Source organism: Euprymna scolopes, chromosome 10, assembly GCF_053919585.1.
Source record: "Euprymna scolopes isolate OS-2025 chromosome 10, ASM5391958v1, whole genome shotgun sequence".
NCBI classification, from domain to species: domain Eukaryota; kingdom Metazoa; phylum Mollusca; class Cephalopoda; order Sepiida; family Sepiolidae; genus Euprymna; species Euprymna scolopes.
In genome coordinates, this window is record NC_136491.1 from 155,694,094 (window position 1) to 155,713,045 (window position 18,952).

At 36.1% G+C, this 18,952-nt stretch overlaps 1 protein-coding gene across 1 annotated transcript in view; it reads left to right on the top strand.

Moving 5' to 3' along the window:
* Nucleotides 1-7,652: 7,652 nt before the first annotated feature.
* LOC145286323 (protocadherin Fat 4-like) overlaps nt 7,653-18,952 on the top strand; it is a 342,844-nt gene continuing 331,544 nt past the window's right edge. The window contains exons 1-2 of the mRNA XM_080135245.1: nt 7,653-8,337; nt 14,194-14,259. Coding sequence (XP_079991371.1) covers nt 8,235-8,337; nt 14,194-14,259 — 169 coding nt within the window. The 5' untranslated portion in view covers nt 7,653-8,234. The remainder of the gene's footprint in view (nt 8,338-14,193; nt 14,260-18,952) is intronic.

Below are 18,952 nucleotides of genomic sequence, written 5' to 3' on the forward strand. Positions count from 1 at the left end.
AAAGCAGAAAATAGAAAGGGTCTTTGAAAACCAAATTTAAGGGAGTTCAAGTTCCTGAAGTTTCAAAGAATTAGACCTCCATAAGAGTGTTTACTGGCATCTCAATCGTCCCTGGATTTAATTTTCCCCCAGGACTTAATTGGTTTAAAACTGCCTGTGAAAAGAATGACCTATGACTGCCCGTATCTAACAGGCAGCAGAAGTAGACAGTGTGGCCCTTTACCCTCATTGAGATTTTAATTAATTAATTTCAGAGTGCCCACCAAGACACTTGGTACACAACTTAATGTTATGTGGTGATAGATAACCAACCCGGAACATTCTACATAAGGAACCGAGTCACTGGATTCACTGAACCTTTTGAACAAAGACTTCTCCCTGAACGTTAACACGCTTTATTTGTTTCTATGTAAATACATAAATAAACTTTTCTTTCAGTATTCAAACCAAACTTCAACGATGAAGCATAATTCTGTTGAATTATAATTTTAAAATGGAGTACATTTCATCCAAAAATATCGGACATGCAGATGGACTATCCAGATTGATTTGAAAGTGTGCAGAACCTTTAGAAGTCTCAGTGATAGCTGCATTGAGAGAGGAAAAAGAACTCTCCGGACTGTGCAACACGATTCGAGAGTTACCAGTGACTCTGGGCAACATCAACAAGGCAGCAGAAACAGATGAATTCATTGTTAGAACGAAAAACCAGGTGCAACTAAATGACATGTCAAAGAAAGACTGAAAGATTTCGCCATTTTCGATTTGCTCACAGAGTCATCATACTGACCATACTGCAGAAAAGAATGCGAAAAGAATTCCATAGAGGTCATCCAGGCATGTCCAGAATGAAGACCTTGATGCACAGATATACATATTGGCCTAATATGAGCCGGGACATTGAAAAAATAGTAAGAGAGTATCGAGGGTGTCAGCTAGCAGCAAAGGCACCGCCTGTACAGATACAACCCTGGCCAAAGACGGATGCACCATGGATGCGGTTACACATTGACTATGCAGGTCCATTATTATTTCTTAGTGGTTGTTGACAGCTTTACAAAATGGCCGGAAGTGTTTAAATGTAAACATCTGACATCGATTAGTACTATAGATGCATTAAGACGTCTCTTCAGTCGTTTTGAAGTACCTAAAACTATTGTCAGTGACAACGACACCCAATTTACCAGCAAAGAGTTTGAAGAATTCCGCAAGGCCTATCCATTGAACATTTAACATCTGCAATATACCATCAAAGGTCAAACGGACTCGCAGAGAGATTTGTTGACACGTTCAAAAAAGCTTTAAGGAAACACCGAGGCATGGACACTGATGCCACCTAATGTCTGGATGCAAGATCCTTCTAGCCGATGGTCATTACACTGCTCGCCACAACAAAGGAGGAGATGCAACTAGATAGGTCGTCGAACATCTGGGAACATGAACCACCACCAATAACATCAAATGGAAAAGTGACAGTGTTCTACGACAAAGACATACAGGCAGGCAGATACATAAAAGACAAGGCCATCAAGCCAGATATAATAATATGGAACAAGCCCGAAAGGACTGCACTCATTATCGACGTCACAGTTTCAAACGACTTTGGCCTTAATAGAGCAGAACGGGAAAAGATAACAAAATATCAGGACCTAAAAAATGATCTAAAAACATCTGTATACAGGATCACTCCTAACCCAAACACGAATGCCGGTTTATCAGCAGCTAAACTAACGTTCACATGGAAAATCAGATTCTTATTTGACAGGATTTTACCAAATGCAACCAAGACAACAGCAACGAGAGAAAATCATTTGACAAGGTTCTACAAACCTGGTGACAAAATATTCTTCTTGAATTATAAGACTGGGAAAAGCTTTTGGGAGGAGGAGATGATTATGAAAACAATTGGACACATTTTATATTCGGTAAGAAGTAGTAAATTTGACTGTCGCAGACATATGAATCAGCTAAGACCTGATGACTACAAACAGGCAGAAGATAATGAACTGCCCTTAGAGGTATTGTATGACTCTTTTAACATTTCTCTGCCCATAGCACGACCTACTCCGAGAGTAGTATCTTCTACTCCAGGTCAGAGAGTACCAGTTTCACCACCAGCTCCACCCCTCAAATGGAGTTGAGGAGAAAAAGTACAAGGGTGAAAAGAAAAGTTAACCGACTGAGCCCCAGACCTAAAAACAAACGGTATTAAGCAAAATTCTCCAAGGAGAAATTGGCTTGGGGGGGGGGAGGTGTTTTTTGGAGATAGGTAACCAACGCGGAACATTCTATATAAGGAATCGAGTCACCGGATTCACCAAACCTTTTGAACAGAGACTTCCCCTTGAATGTTAACGCACTTAATTTGTCTTTATGTAAATACGTAAATAAACTTCTCTTTCAGTATTCAAACCACAGTGTATATTAATTTATTCCTTTCACGGAATACTTTATCTTTGATTGTCCGTAAAATAGGCCACCTTAGGACGTATCACTTAAGTTCCATGGTCCTTTGAAATTTATTGTCAAAGCTCTGATATTTGGAACAGTCCTTAACAAATTTTATTAGTTTCGCCATTATTATCTAATGTTCTGACCCTTCTTTATGTTAATGAGTTTGGAGTAGGAACCAGCTGCCATATTGGACCTTGATTCTGAAGAAGAAGCTGACATTTTAGGCGTGCTATTTTCCCGCGTTGTCGCGTCTAATGGCGTCGGCATAAAAAATTTCAAAATGTCGAAACTATGTGACATTATAGAAGAAAGAGAAGGGAAACATTCATCTGTACTGTTCATTATTTCTCTTCGTACACTGTTTGGAAATTTCGCGAACAAGATATGGGCTATCATAGCCCCAGATGTTGAATTATTCAAAAGGAAGTCTGTACCAAATAACATCCATTTAGCATTAGTTCAGTTTGACACGTTTGAGGAAGGCCAGGAGGTCCTTTAATAGTGTAATACGTTCTGGCTGAGGAATAATTTCCTCGAAAATTCGATTTTTAATTAAAGAAGGATTTAGGAATCTCTCTTTTAAAAATGCCAATGCCTGGTCGTAGTTATCAAGAGTTATGTCTAAGTTGGAAACAAGATCGAACGCCTTGCCCATTAATTTTGATATTAATAACAGCAGCTTGTCCGCTTTCCCCATGTTCGTCGAACAGAACTCAAACCTCCTAAGGAAGCTTCAAAATTCACATTTATCCGATGGGGGGGGGGCACTAAAATTAGGGCGCTGCTTTACAATTTGTCATTGTGCTGAGGGCGACAACTTTCTTTTACTAAGAGATTCGTTCATTTGTTTATTTCATAATTTAGGACGCTCAAACGAACGATACTTTTTATTAAATGAAAACATTAAAAAAAAAAGAAATGAATTATTTTTAATGCAACAAAGCTGATAACGTTAATACAACTTTTTTCGACATTTTTTAATTAAAAAGTAAATTTTATGGTTTGAAAAAAATTAGTCTTTAACCTAAAAAGAAATATATATAAATAATAATACAACTTTTTTCGACATTTTTTAATTAAAAAGTAAATTTTATGGTTTGAAAAAAATTAGTCTTTAACCTAAAAAGAAATATATATAAATAATAATACAACTTTTTTCGACATTTTTTAATTAAAAAGTAAATTTTATGGTTTGAAAAAAATTAGTTTTTAACCTAAAAAGAAATATATATAAAGAATGAAACTAATAAAATAAAGATGTAACTTTTAAAGCTACGGCGACTTTTTTTATTTATTTCTTTTTTATTCAATTTTCACCCCAAGCAAGGCACAGTGCCACTTTGAAGCAGGGGGCTACTATCAGGGACTTAATTAGCAGGGACATTATGAAGGGAGATGAGTAGAAAGATGTTTGTTCACATTACACTTGAACTTCTGCATATCAGTACAGTTGAGAAAGCAGAATCCCAGAAGGGAGTTCCAAAGACCTGCAGTTCTGGGGAAGAAACTATTGGAGTAAAAGGCTTTCTTGCACCTAGGGATCTCTACTGTAAAGGGATGAAACTTACTAGCTTGTCGGGTTTGTCGGGGGTAGTTACGTCGAGGAGGTACAAGTGTTTGCAGTTCGTCAGAGCATTCACCATTAAAGTATTTGTAGAACAGGCAGAGGGATGCAACATCTCGTCGATGGGACAGAGGCTGAAGTCTAGATGACAGTTCAGGACCTATCAGATTGGCGACTCTCTTTTGAACCCTGTCCAGGAGCGAGAGACAAGCAGCAGATGCACCAGTCCAGATATGACAACAATACTCCATACATGGGCGAATGGTTGCCTTATAGAGGTACAGGATACTTTCAGGCATAAGTACTTTTCTAGCACGGTAGAGGGAGCCAACCTTCCGTGCAGCAGCCTTGGCAATGCTCTCAATGTATCTATTCCAGTTCATATTCCCTGTAAACGTTAGGCCGAGGAGTTTAAAAGAAGTACTTTCAGGCAATGTGTTCTTGGCCATTGCTATTGGTGGTAGAGAAGGTTTCTTGTAGTTATTGAAGGAAACAAGCTTAGTCTTAGCAGCATTGAATGTGACCATCCATTTTTGTCCCCATTCCACTACAAATTGGAGGTCATCCTCTAGTGTTTCTGCCATTTCCTTGGATATGTCTTCATTTGCTTTCCCCTTATATCTGTTATAGAGAGTGGTGTCATGGGCAAATATACCCATCTCCGATACAATTTTATCAGGGAGGTAATTTATGAATATCAGGAATAATAGAGGTTCAAGGATAGACCTCTGATGTACTCCCGCATTTATGTCATATTGTTTAGATGTACGACCGTCGAGGACAACTTGGATTTTTCTCTTACTTAAGAAGGATTTAATTACATTATAAATTCTTCCAGTGATTCCACATGATCTAATTTTCCTTAGAAGACCATCGTGCCATACCCTGTCAAAAGCGTTAGATATATCAAGGGCTACCGCTCTCCCCTCCCCTGTTTTGTCCAATGAACGGTATATATGTTCAGAAACTGCTGTTGAACGGGCTTGCCTGAATCCATATTGTTTGTCAGTCAGGAGTTTAGCAGCTGTTAGGTGCTGGACTAGGACTTGATTAACTAAGGACTCAAATATTTTGCCGAAAAGCGGGAGGAGGCTAATTTAGTGGGTCAGTTCTTTCACCAGAAGTCTTGAAGACTAGTACCACAGAAGCGGTTTTCCAGCAGTCGGGAAAGCAAGATTCGTTGAGGCATTTATTGTAAAGTTTGGAGAGAACTGGAGCAACCTCGGCAGAGCATTTTTTTAATAGCACAGCCGGGATGAGATCTGGTCCACATGCTTTTGATGTGTATAGGTTTTTTATAATAGCATGTACCTGAGAAGGAGTGATTTTCAAATCGTCTAGTGTGACATCTGTTCGCAAAGAAAAATCAGGGAGTGAGTGGTGTACCGGGTCCAGTGTGGAGTTTGAGGCAAACCGACTGGCAAACAGATTAGCCTTGTCCGTTGCCGTGCAAGCAACCTCATGATTGTTTGATAGTGGGGGAATAGTTGACTGTCCATTATTTACTATGCTGTTGTAGATTTTCCAAAAATCCCGGGTTCCTAATTTCTGTGCTTCGATGCGTTTTCTGGTGGTTTCAGAGTAATCTGTCTTAGCTGTCTCTATCACTCTCTTACAATTATTTCTAGCTTTTATATACTTCTGTTTATTTGAGATGGACTTATGTCGGTTATTAAAACGTAACAAAGCGTATAATATTAATAACACCAACATCTAGTTTTTAACATTTGTAGAGGAAAAGAAGTTTAAGTAAAATTAAATTTCTTTGCCCCAAACAAAATAATAAAAAAAAGGAATGAAACAAAATGACACCTTCTTCTGATTTAAATGCACTACATTTATTTTTTAACAAAAACAATAAGGTGACTAAACAAAGGTCCAATCGGTGAAAGTTTTTTCGAAGTCATTATGATTAAAATGTTAGGTGAAAGTCCTTCGTGGAATTAATGAGTTTTGAAGTTTCCTGTGTGAAAATAATGAGATTATTTTAAAGTTTGTGTTTATCTGGCGAAGTTTGCCTTACTTAAAAAGTCCCATGAGGAAAGTAATTCGTGAAGAAAGTGATTTGTTGTTATTTATAAAATGCGTGGAATGAATGCGTGTGTGCATAAGTGATTTTGGAGTGTCCGCGTGGCATGTGTAGCATGGTGTTGGCAGCGACGATGTTGTGAACACGAGAGGCATGTTCTCGTTGTGTCGTCGAAGCGAGAAGAAAGGAAAAAGCTGAACTCTCTCCATAGAAGACTGTTTGATGCGTTTTATGCATGTTTGGCTCCAGAACGCGGTTGCTCCTGCTTATATTTTGGCTTTTAGAAAATCGTTAAAAAGACAATCTTTTTAATTTTCTCATTGGTTACTTGTATCACGTGATGCTGTCTTCAACTACGTCCGCCAAAATATGCTCATTTTACTTTTGTTGTTGTGAGAAAAGTGTGTGGGCGTATTTGAAATTGTGCAGTTGCTGACAAAACCTATCTTTTGTGGGTGTGCAAAATGCGCGGGGAAAATTGAAATGAATAAAGGTTCGTTTATTTGTGCACGAGCGTGAGTGACTGCACACATTACAAAAAAAAAAAAATGAAAATGCGATGATAGTTGTAGAGAAATTGTAATTTTTCTTAAACAAAACTGCGATTTATTATTTATGCTAAAAGGAGTTATTAATATTATAAGCTTTGTTCAGTCAAAAAAAAAAAAAAAAAAAAAAAGCCGTAACCTTTTTTTTATATTTTCATCCTTGTTTTATTAAAAAGTTTTGTTTGAGAAAAAATTATAATTTCCTATCATCACATTTTCGCGATGTTAAAGACTGTAAGAAATTCTGCAGAAATAAGCAAGCTTTTTATTGGACGGTTTCTCCGCCCACAGAATTATTTTAACCAATCAAATTGCCTGTTATAACTAACTGCCAAGGATGTTCTTGGCGCCAATATTCTTTTTTTCAGCCAGAATCCAAATAGACACAGAGTTGGACGGACTGGATTTCTCACTCGAATTGAGGCAGCAAAAATTACTTTGTTGCTTTGAGACGTTTTAATGCCTAAACGTGGAGCAGAACATTATCATTGCAACTATCAACGCCTTTAAGTATGGCGAATTATATTTGCATGCTTGTGCTAAAATTTGATATCTGTCAAGATGAAATTAAGGTCTACGGTTTGACCTGCCTTATTCGCCATTGGGCTGACTCAAAGGACTCCTTGTGGATGCCCGGCCAGCAGTATCCATCCTGGAAGACACCTGAACTCCAACCTGTGCACTACTTCGTCAGTGGGAATTTTACCCAGCCTTTATCAAAGACGAACTATTATTCCCTTCGGGAACGTTACCCGCCCATAGTGGCAGACAGCTGAAGATGACGCATCTTTTGCAACATGAACCTTTTTTAATTTAATAAAATTTACGTTGAAGTCTTAAGGTAATTTCTGTTTCGTTTTCTTCCAGTCTGCCAGGGGCAAAAAGCTTGTGAGAGAAAATCTCACAAGATTAATGCTTAAAAAAACTTTCCATAGCATTTACTTTTTAATAATAAAAAAAAAGTAGTCGTAAAAGATGTAGACAAAAGTTGCCGCAGCTTCTGTTTTTTAAATGTTTTCGTCTAATGAAAATATCGTTGGTTTTAGCGTCGTAAATCATGAAAACAGACACGATGCTCTTAATAGCCGCGTAAAGACTACATTTTGTATTATTAATGTTATCAAGTTTGTTACATTAAAAAATTCTTTGCAGTTTTTTTTAATGTTTTGATTAAATAAAAAGTATAGTTGTTTGAGCGTCCTAAATTATGAAAAAATGAACGCATCTTTTAGTAAAAGAGAATTGTCGCCCTCAGCACAATGACAAATTGTAAAACAGCGCTGAATTCCTCATAATAGAAATCAGGACAAAAAATGTTCTCGAACTGTTTTGATAAGGAAGTGTTTGGTTTTTTTTTTTATTATTATTTCAAAATAAAAAGTTAAGAAATTTATAGGTCAATTACTGATTAGAAGTCAGTTAAAAAAAAAAAAAAAAAAAAAGAAACCAAGAAAACGATTTTTTATTCGATAACAGATATTTGGAGGCGAAATAAACAGCATTAAGACGACACAAATAAATTATCTAATCTTAAAATGTTTCTTTCTCTCTTTTTGTTGTTGTTCTTTTCTTCTTTTTTATTCAAACAGAGTGACGGACTTTTTTGCGATTCTCGATTGAATTAAATCGCCTTAGAACAATGAAAACTTTCCCTGCCGGGGTTTTGTCTTTTAAGATTTGGTTCCTTATCATCGGGTTTGCGATATCAAGGATTAACTTTGTCAGCGCTACCGCTGCTGATGGTAAGTACACGTTTTGGTTCTTGTTTAGAATTCAACCTAATTGAAAAAAGGTACTTGTACAGTTTAATCAAGACATTAAAAAAATGAAAATATCGAAAAAAAATAAAAAGGTTATATTGTACGTATCCATTATGGAACGAAGTTCTCAGAAAAACATTTCACTTAATTTCAAGTACTTTTTCTTTTTTTTTTCTTTTTTTTTTACAGCGAAAAAACAATTTGTTATGATACTGAGCAAAAGGTTCGATTTTTAGGAAGAAAAGGTAATATTAAAGATGGGGAGAAGGAAGTGTCGGCGCTTTAAATTCAGTTATCTCCCCGTAGCAGCGTGTTAAAAAAATTCAAAGATGGCTGACTTCAACGCGCTCTCATAAAAATGTGTTTTTCTGCTGTAAAAAAAAAAATAAAAAAAAAAAAAATTAAAAAAAAAAAAAATACTAGATCAAATTAAGGGAAATTTTTTTCGGAGATCTTACTTCCAAAACAGATACGTACAATATAACCTTTTTTTCGATATTTTCATTTTTGAATGTCTTCATTAAGCTGTACAAGTACTGAAAAAAAATACAGAAAAAAATCTTTATGGTGTACATACCTTTCACGGAACGAAAGCATCATATTCCCAAAATCACATAAATTATTCGAGTAGTTATTATTATTATTATTATTATTATTACTTATTTATTCGTTTCTTTTTAACTAAGAAAATCAAATTTTATGAGGAAGCGAGACAATGTATTTTGATCTGCTATATTTAATACGAGAAGACAACTCGATTCGAACTACCGAGATTTTAAAATCAACCTTTTAATGTCAACAGTATACTTGGAATCGTTAAAAGTCGAAAAAAAAAGGAACTTTCTATATAATAAAAAAGTACTTGATCAATTTACATGATTTTTGGAATATGACATTTTCGTTCCATGACAGGTATGTATAACAAAGATTTTTCTTTATTTGTGTTTTTAATTAGTTTGAATTCTGGACTTGCATCCATGTTTTTGTGTGGACGAATGAAGCTCATGAGTTTATGAATTTTTTCATGTTTCAAGTTTTCACGTATTTATTCAAAATATTTTATTGGAATTTTTTTTTCTTTTTTGTATTCTGTTTTTTAAAGGAGAACGTTCCGAAGAATTTTTGATGAAACTTGTTGATATTTTATTTCAAGCGTAAGGGTTTACATGACAAGTGGTGGTGCTGCTGCTGCTAATAATAATTATGATAACTAGCGGGACCTGTGGAAATTCCACAGCAGCATTTTTCATATGTAATATATTGTTGCTGGGCATGCTGTGAGCGTTCTGTTCAGCATGAATGAAGGCACAATCATATTATTATACTTTTTTATTAAAACTGTATCGCCCCTTACTAAAATAATAACTTTGATATATTTCCTGGGCTGTTTATTTCATTACAAACTCACCGGTAAATTAACTCACATTTTATCATTTGTCATAATTATTGAATATGTTACTATGTTCGACAATAATTTTTCATAACTTCAACCCACATTATCGCCCCTCCCTTTACTAAAATATTAAATTTGATATATTGTATTGGCTGATTATTTTATAAAAAAAAAAAAACACAACTATCAATTAACTCACAGATCATCATTTTTAATAATTCTTGGATATGGTACTAATTTTGACAATAATTTTTCATCATTTAAACTCACCATATCGCACACCTTGCTAAAATAATAACTTTGATATATTGTCTAGGCTGATTATTTCATTACAAATACACACATCGATCAACTCACATTTCATCATTTTTCGTAATTCTTGGATATGTTACTAATTTTGACAAAATTTTTTTTATAATTTAAACCAACGTCGTCGCCCAATCTTACTAAAATAATAACTTTGATACATTTGCTGGACTGATCATTTCATTACAAACACAAATCAATTAACCGTCATTTCATCATTTTTCATAATTCTTGGGTATGTTACTAATTTTGACAATCACTTTTCATAATTTATACCCACATTATCGCCCCCTCCTTAATAAAATAATAACTTTGAAATATTGTCTGGGCTTATTGTTTTATTACAAACACACTAATGCATGAAATCACATTTAATCATTTTTCATAATTCTTGGATATGTTACTTTCGACAATCATTTTTTATAATTTTAACCCACATTTTCGCCCTTCCCTCTATACTAAATAATAATTTTAATATATTGTCTAGGCTGATTATTTCCTTACAAACCCACCAATCAATTATCTAATATTTCATCATTTTTTCATAATTCTTGGATATGTTACTAATTTCGACAATAATTTTTCATAATTTAAGCCCTCCTTATCTCCTTCCCTTTTATTTATATAATAACTTTGATATACTGTCTAGGCTGATTATTTTATTATAAACACACCAATCAATTAAATCACATTTCATCATTTTTCGTAATTCTTGGATATGTTACTAATTTCGACAATAATTTTTTATAATTAAAACCACCCTCGTCGCCCTCTCTTACTAAAAAATTACTTTGATATATTGTCTGGGCTGATTATTTCATAAAAAACACAACTATCAATTAACTCACACTTCATCATTTTTCTTCATTCTTGGATATGTTACTCATTTCGACAATTATTTTTAATATTTTAACCCACATTATCAACCCCCCCCCCCACTACTAAAATAATATGTTTGATATATTATCTGGGATGATTATTTCATTTCAAACACACCAATCAATTGACTCACATTTTGTCATTTTTCATAATTCTTGGATATGTTAATAATGTCGACAATCATTTTTCATCATTTTAACCCACATCATCGCCCCACTTACTAAAATAATAACTTTGATATATTGTCTGGTCTGATTATTTCATTGCCAACACACTAATGCATTAAATAACATATTACATTTTTCATAATTCTTGGATCTGTTACTAATTTCAACAATTATTTTTCATAATTTAAACCATCCTTATCGCCCTCTCTTACTAACATAATTACTTTGATATATTTCCTGGACTGACTATTTTATTATAAACACACAGCTGATTAACTCACATTTAATCGCTGTTCATAATCCTGGATATGTTACTAATTTCGACAATAATTTTTATAATTAAAAACCTACATTATGCCTCTCCCTCCTACTTATATAATATATTTGATATATTGTCTGGGCTAATTATATCATTACAAACACACCAATCAAGTAACTCACATTTCATCATTTTTCATAATTCTTGGATATGTTACTAATTTTGACAATAATTTTCCAAACTTTAACCCACTATGTCGCTTCCCCTTACTTAAATAATAACTTTGATATATTACCTGGGCTGATTATTTCATTACAAACAAATCAATTAATTCTGGGTATTCTCATAGTATATATGTTTCACCTATTTTATCCAATCCTGAGCGACGCCGCATATTCTGCTAATATATATTGTTCCCCTATCTCATTTGATCCCGGGCGACGCTGGGTATACTAGTAGCAAAATATCCACCTAGCTCATTCAATACTGGCCGACGCTTTCTGGTAGTATATATTTGCACATCTCATTCAATCCCGGGACTGATGTCGGTTCACATTGCACTTGAACTTCTGCACATCAGTACAGTTGGGAAGCAGGGACCTGGAATGGAATTCCAAAGTCTAGCGGTTCTGGGGAAGAAACTACTGGAGTAGAAAGATCTTTTACATCTAGGGATCTCTACAGTGTGGGGGTGGGATTTAGTAGCCTGTCGGGTTTGACGAGGGTGTTCACTTCGTGGGGGTGCAAGTGCTGTCAGAGCATTCACCATTAAAATACTTGTAGAACAGGCAGAGGGATGCAACGTTTCGTCGATGGTACAGGCTGAAGCTTAGATGTCAGTTCAGGGCCTATCAGATTTGCGACTCTCTTTTGAACCTTGTTTTAATCGCAAACTGTTTCAGCCATTTCTGGGACTGCCTTTATATCCCAAACCCACTGCTAAAAATATACATAAAATAATGTAATGTCTAAATAGTAAACTGTTTCAGCCATTTCCGGGACCGACTTTATATCCCAAACCAACTGCTAAAAATATACATGAAATAATGAAATGTCTAAATAGTAAACTGTTTCAGCCATTTCTGAAACTGACTTATAATCCCCAACCCACTGTTGAAGCTATACATGAAATAAAGTAATGTATAAATCGTAAACTTTTTCAGCCATTTCCGGGACCGACTTCTTATCTCCCATCCTACTGTTAAAAATATACATTAAATAAAGTAATGTCCAAAACATAAATGGTTGCAGCCATTTCCGGAACCGACTTCATATTTCCCACCCCCAATGTTAAAAATATACATTAAATAAAGTAATGTGTATTGCGTAAACGGTTTCACCCATTTTCAGGACTGATTTAATATCCCCCACCCCACAGTTAAAAATATACATGAAATAAAGTAATGTTTAAATCATAAACGGTTTGAGTAATTTCCGGGACTGACTTCATATTCCGTAACCCACTGCTTAAAATATACTTGAAATAAAGTAATGTTTAAATCATAAACTGTTTTAGCAGCTTTTCGAAAGTAATGCATAAAAATATTAACACGGTTAGGGATTAGGCAACCATTGCTTCAACATGAATTTCTGAGTGTAGTATCAGTTTCAGCATTCCAGTGACTTAAATCCCCTCTTTTTTGGTCTTGGTTAATGGAGGAAAATCCTTCATTACTGATACAATTTTTATTTTTGTTATTGACCAGAGTGCCCCTTTTGGGGAGCTGGTTTCCCCCTAAATTTATAACCGACCTCTTGTCCAATTCCGCTCTTGTGGGGAGGCAAGTAAACAAACAAGCAAAAATCAGAACGGACATTTTCCAGGGCATTTTATAATTAATCAGAAGTGACATTTTCCAGGGCATTTTGTAATTAAATCAGAAATAACTTTTTCCAGTTACTTTTTTGATATTAAAACTTTGTTACATTAAACATAGTACCTATTCACAATGCCTCTCCACGGGACAGATTTAGACACCAGGGTCGTTTTTTAACGTGGAAAAAAATGTCTTAATCGTAAAGGATTTCCCACCCTATAGATTTATTCTGTTAGGTACAATAATAGAAGTCCATGTCGAGTAGCAACAACTTGCAAACGAGTTGACCAGTGAACCACTAAGTGTTTGTATTTCAATTTGCAGCTTCGACTGACTCCGACCAATTTCGCCCTCCTTAAATATATGTGAACTGTAGTCACATGTTCGAACCAGATCCCAACAAGCTGCTAATTCACACATGTTGACGCAGAGGAATAACTTTCTCGAGATTCTGTTCTCAATCACATAGCAAATCTCTCTAGATGGAGCATGCTATGATTTTTTAAAACTCTTTTAGAAAGGTTTTAATATTTATATGCGCTTCAGCAGTAAAACATTCTTTGCATTTATTTCAGAATAGGATATTTCTGAGCATATAAAATTCAACAGTCTAATGCAGAAATAAAATTCGAAGTTTACTCAAAATCATCATCATCATCGTCGTCATCATCATCATTATAACCCATCATCTTTCATCATCATCATCATTGTCGATGTCATAATCATCATCATCATTGCTGATGTCATTGTTGATTTAATGTTCATTTTCTATACTGGCATGCATTGGACAGCTTTTAGAAATTGACTTTCAAACTAATCTATCTCTGGCTAGGTTTTGAGTTATCCTTCTTTCTTTCAATTCCATCCTTATCACTTCTTCCTGCTTTTCTTCTTGGCCTTCCTCTATGAAGTGAACCTGCTAATTTATGTGTTCTACATCTACTAACCTAAGAAACTTCACCAATTTTTATCTAGTAAATAAATATAAACATAACTGGATTTAATTTTTTCTTATAGGATGCGATCCATTACTCCACATTTCTACACTTATTGCTACAATCCTAGATTGTCCTCTACAAAAAGGTAAGTTTTTTTTTTTTGTAATCTTCAGATGTCAACAATATTACGCATATTTTATTCTTAATTTCTCTGTTGTTTTCTCCAAGAAAAATTACTGCTTCTTCTTCTTCTTCTTCTTCTTCTTCTTCTTCTTCTTCTTCTTCTTCTTCTTCTAATTATTATTCTTATTATTTAACGTCACTTTTCTCTTAATCAATGCTTGAGACATTTTCTCATGTCATGCAAGCTTGTTCTCTGCTTCTCATGTTCCAGTAGTCCAAATACTGCCAAATTTCACCCCCATCTAATCATTTACCTCCAAGTTTCCTTGACTTGTAAATCTTCTTGCAATTTAAAACATTCTTCATATAACCATACCGGCATAACTGATTCCGACTGGGCAAATGGAGCACAGAGATTATGCTATGCGTATCCAATACGTTTCAATTCCTCTACCATTAAATACATCCACCATTACACATATGGAGATAGGGTCATCTATCACACAGCAGACCATCCTGTCCCCAACATGGGTATATTTGCCCTCGACACCATGCTCTATAAGAAGCATGAGGGGAAAACGAATGAACACATATCCAAGGCAATAATTGAAACTCTAGAAGAAGACCTCCAGTCTGTAGCGGAATAAGGTCAACAATGGATGGTAATGTTCAATGCTGCCAAGACTAAGCTCGTTTCCTTTAATAATTACAAGAAACCTTCTCAACGACCAAGTGCTAAAGATAGAAATACTTCGTTTAAACTCCTCAGCTTAACGTTCACAGGAAACGTGAGTTGGAAATCCAAGGTTGCTGCAAAAAAGGTGGGTTCTCTCTACCATGCTAGCAAGTTACTTATGCCTGAAAGTATCCGATACCTCTACAAGGCCACCATACAATTCGCCCATGTATGGATTATGGTTGTCACATTTTGGCTGCCTGTTCTACAAGTATTTTAATGTTGAATGCTCTGATGAACTACAAGCTCTTGTGCTTCATCGACAAAATACCCTCGACAAACCTGACAAGCAGCAAAGTCCCACCCCTACACAGTAGAAATCCCTAGATGTAGAAAAACCTTCTACTCTAATAGTTTCTTCCCTAGAGCTACTAGACTTAGGATTAACCCTCCGGGTTTCTGCTTCCCCAACTGTACTGACATGCAGAAGTTCAAGTGTAATGTGAACAGACATTTTGCTGCTCAACTCCCTAGTATCCCTGCAACTTATACCCCTGATAGTAGCCCCCTACATTAAAGTGGCACTGTGCCTTGTTTGGGGTGAAAATGTAATAAAATAAATAAATAAATATATATATATATATATATATATATATATATATATATATATATATAATAAATTCCACAGCCAAACAACGTCGCAGCCCACAAGAGCCATGACAGTCAAAGAACCGGAAATCCAAGACTTGAGTTTCGCCCTATTTGGGCTCATCAGTTAGACACATCCGAACTCAGGATTCGAAACCCGAGCCTCTTGCATGCAAGGCAAGCACTCTACCAACTGAGTAAACGCCCTGCACGCAAGAATTTCCATAACCAACACAAATCAAGTAAACCGCGCCGAAATCCAACTGTGAAATGAACCTACTTTGTCTCAACAAGGGACGTCATCCAACCAGCTAATAACCCCAAGTCAATGTCTCACAAGTAGGAGTTTTAACTCGAAAGGATGATGACATCTAGCAATGCTAACCAAGCGAGCAACTTATGATAGGATTTTCAGAATGTGAGAGATTGTATATAATAAATTCCACAGCCAAACAACGTCGCAGCCCACAAGAGCCATGACAGTGAAAGAACCGGAAGTCCAAGACTCGAGTTTTGCCCTATATAAATTGTTAAATCACATGATTACTCCTGGCTGTCTCGAACACTTTATATACATGTTAAATTCAACCATATTGTTGCCGTGGTTAATGTTAGTTGAGCAATTTGTTCCTTGCTAATGGAGTCAGAGATGGTTTTGTAGCTGGGTTCAAATCTCCTAATCAGCGGTAATCATGACTCCCTGCACTGATGATTCTTAAAAGGATGGACCACTAGTGTCTGTAGCTAATAAAAATAATTATAGTAATAATTATATATATATATATATATATATATATATTCCTCTCAATTCTGAAATATAACCCCCTCGATCTATTCTCAAATATTCCTAAAAAACACATATTAACAGTTGCCATAAAGGCTTCGAGTCAATAAAACTTATAAAATCCTATTATATCATATTATAGGTGCATATAGACTTTGTTAGTGGAGAAAGATAGTTTAATAGTATTTTTATTAAAGAGATTACCTAATTTACTATCTCTAAGAAAGTCTGTATCAATGATACTATGAAATGTCTTGGAATATGTAGTAAATAATGGGCAATCGACAATATCCCCACTATCAAACAATCATGAGGTTGTTTGCACAGCAACTGAGAAAGCTAACATGCTTGCCCATCAGTTTGTCTCAAACTCTACCTTGGACCCAGCAAGCCATTCTCTCCTTAATTTTCCTCTGCAGACAGAAACTACGCTAGATGATCTGAAGATCACGCCTTCCCAAGTACATGATATTATAAAAAACCTAGACACCTCAAAAGCATGTGGACCTGACCTCATCCCGGCTGTGCTATTAAAAAAATGCTCTGCTGAGGTCGCTCCTGTTCTCTCTAAACTCTTTAACAAATGCCTTAACGAATCTTGTTTTCCTGGCTGCTGGAAAACTGCTTCTGTGGTACCAGTTTACAAAAACTCGTAAATTATCGTCCAATTAGCCTCTTCCCTCTTTTCGCCAAAATATTTGAGTCCTTAATCAAACAAGCTCTAGTCCACCACCTTAATTAATCAAGCTAAACTTCTGTCAGACCATCAATATGGATTTAGGCAAGTCCGTTCTACTGCAGATATTTTAACTGTAATCTCTGAACGTTTTTATCAAGCACTGGATAAGGCAGGAGAGGGCGGGGCAGTAGCCCTTGATATATCTAAGGCTTTTGACAGGGTATGGCACAATGGTCTTCTGATGAAAAGTAAATCCTATGATATTACTGGACGAATGCTTAGCATAATTAGATTCTTCTTAAATGAGAGAAGAATCCAGGTTGTCCTCGATGGGTGTACGTCCAAAAATTTTTTATATAAATGCAGGTATACCTCAAGGATTGATTCTTGGACCTTTGTTATTTCTGATATTCATAAATGACTTGCCTGATAAAATTGTCTCTGAGATGGGTATATTTGCTGACGACACCACGCTCTATAGCAGGCACGTGGGAAAAACTAATGAGCACATAAGGTAATGGTGGAGACCCTAGAGGAAGACCTTCAGTCTGTAATGGAATGGGGTCATAAATGGATGGTAACGTCCAACGCTGCCAAGACAAAGCTCGTTTCTTTTAATAATTACATGAAACCTTACCAACCACCAATAGCTATGGCTAGCGATACTTTACCTGAGAGCACTTCGTTCAAGCTCCTTGGCTTAACGTTCACAGGAAACATTAGTTGGAATAGATACATCGAGATTATTGCTAAGGCTGCTGCAAAGAAGGTGGTCTCTCTCTATCGTGCTAGAAAGTTACTTACGCCTGAAAGTATCCTGTACCTCTACAAAGTTACCATTCGCCCATGTATGGAGTACTGCGGTCACATTTGGGCTGGTGCATCTGCTACTAGACTCTTGCTCCTGGACAGGGTTCAAAAGAGAGTAGCCAACCTAATAGGTCCCGAACTGTCATCTAAACTTCAGCCTCTGTCCCACCGACGTAATGTTGCATCCCTCTGCCTGTTTTACAAGTATTTTAATGATGTATGCTTTTTTTTTTTTTTTTTTACACAGTGATCACCACTTATCAAGGCCCGGAAGCCACTCAGGGATAAGGATTATTGCAAGTACATTACGTTAGTGCGGAGATTTGATGAAGTGTTTACTTAAGGGGGCGGTTCATTAGGAATTTGTTAATGTTGGACTTGAAGACATCCAAGTTGTAGTCCGGTGGGAAGCAGGCAGACGGAACAGAGTTCCACAGGCGTGCAGTTCTAAGAAAGAAGCTTTGTTCATGGAATCCGCGTTTTGATTTAGGCACAGATAAAGAGTGGGGGAAATTTTTCACAGTGGATTCAGCTAGACGGGTGTTTTTCGTGAAAGATTGGCGAGGGGGGACCAGAGATTGGAGTTCAGACGAGCACCTGCAATGGAAATAACGATAAAACAAGGATAGGCTCGCAACGTCTCTTCTGTGGGAGAGAGGTTGCAGAGTAGAGAAAAGGGCATCCCCCACTAAGCCACGAAGTCTATTTTGTACTCTGTCAAGGCAGGATAGGCTGTTTTTAGCAGCTCCTGCCCAGATATGGCAACAGTATTCCATCCTTGGACGTACTTGGCTTTTATTTTTTAGAAGTTCCCTAGACGAAAATACCCCCAACAAACCCGACAAGCAGCAAAGTCCCACCCCTACACAGTCGAGATCCCTAGATCTAAGAAAGCCTTCTACTCTAATAGTTTCTTCCCCAGAAATGCAGGACTTTGGAATTCTCTTCCGGTTTCTTGCTTCCCCAAGTGTACTGACATGCAGAAGTTCAAGTGTAATGTGAACAGACATCTTGCTACTAAACTCCCTACATAGTACTCCTGCAACTTAGGTCCCTGATAGTAGCCCCCTATATCAAAGTGGCAATGTGCCTTGTTTTGGGTGAAAATGTAATAAAAA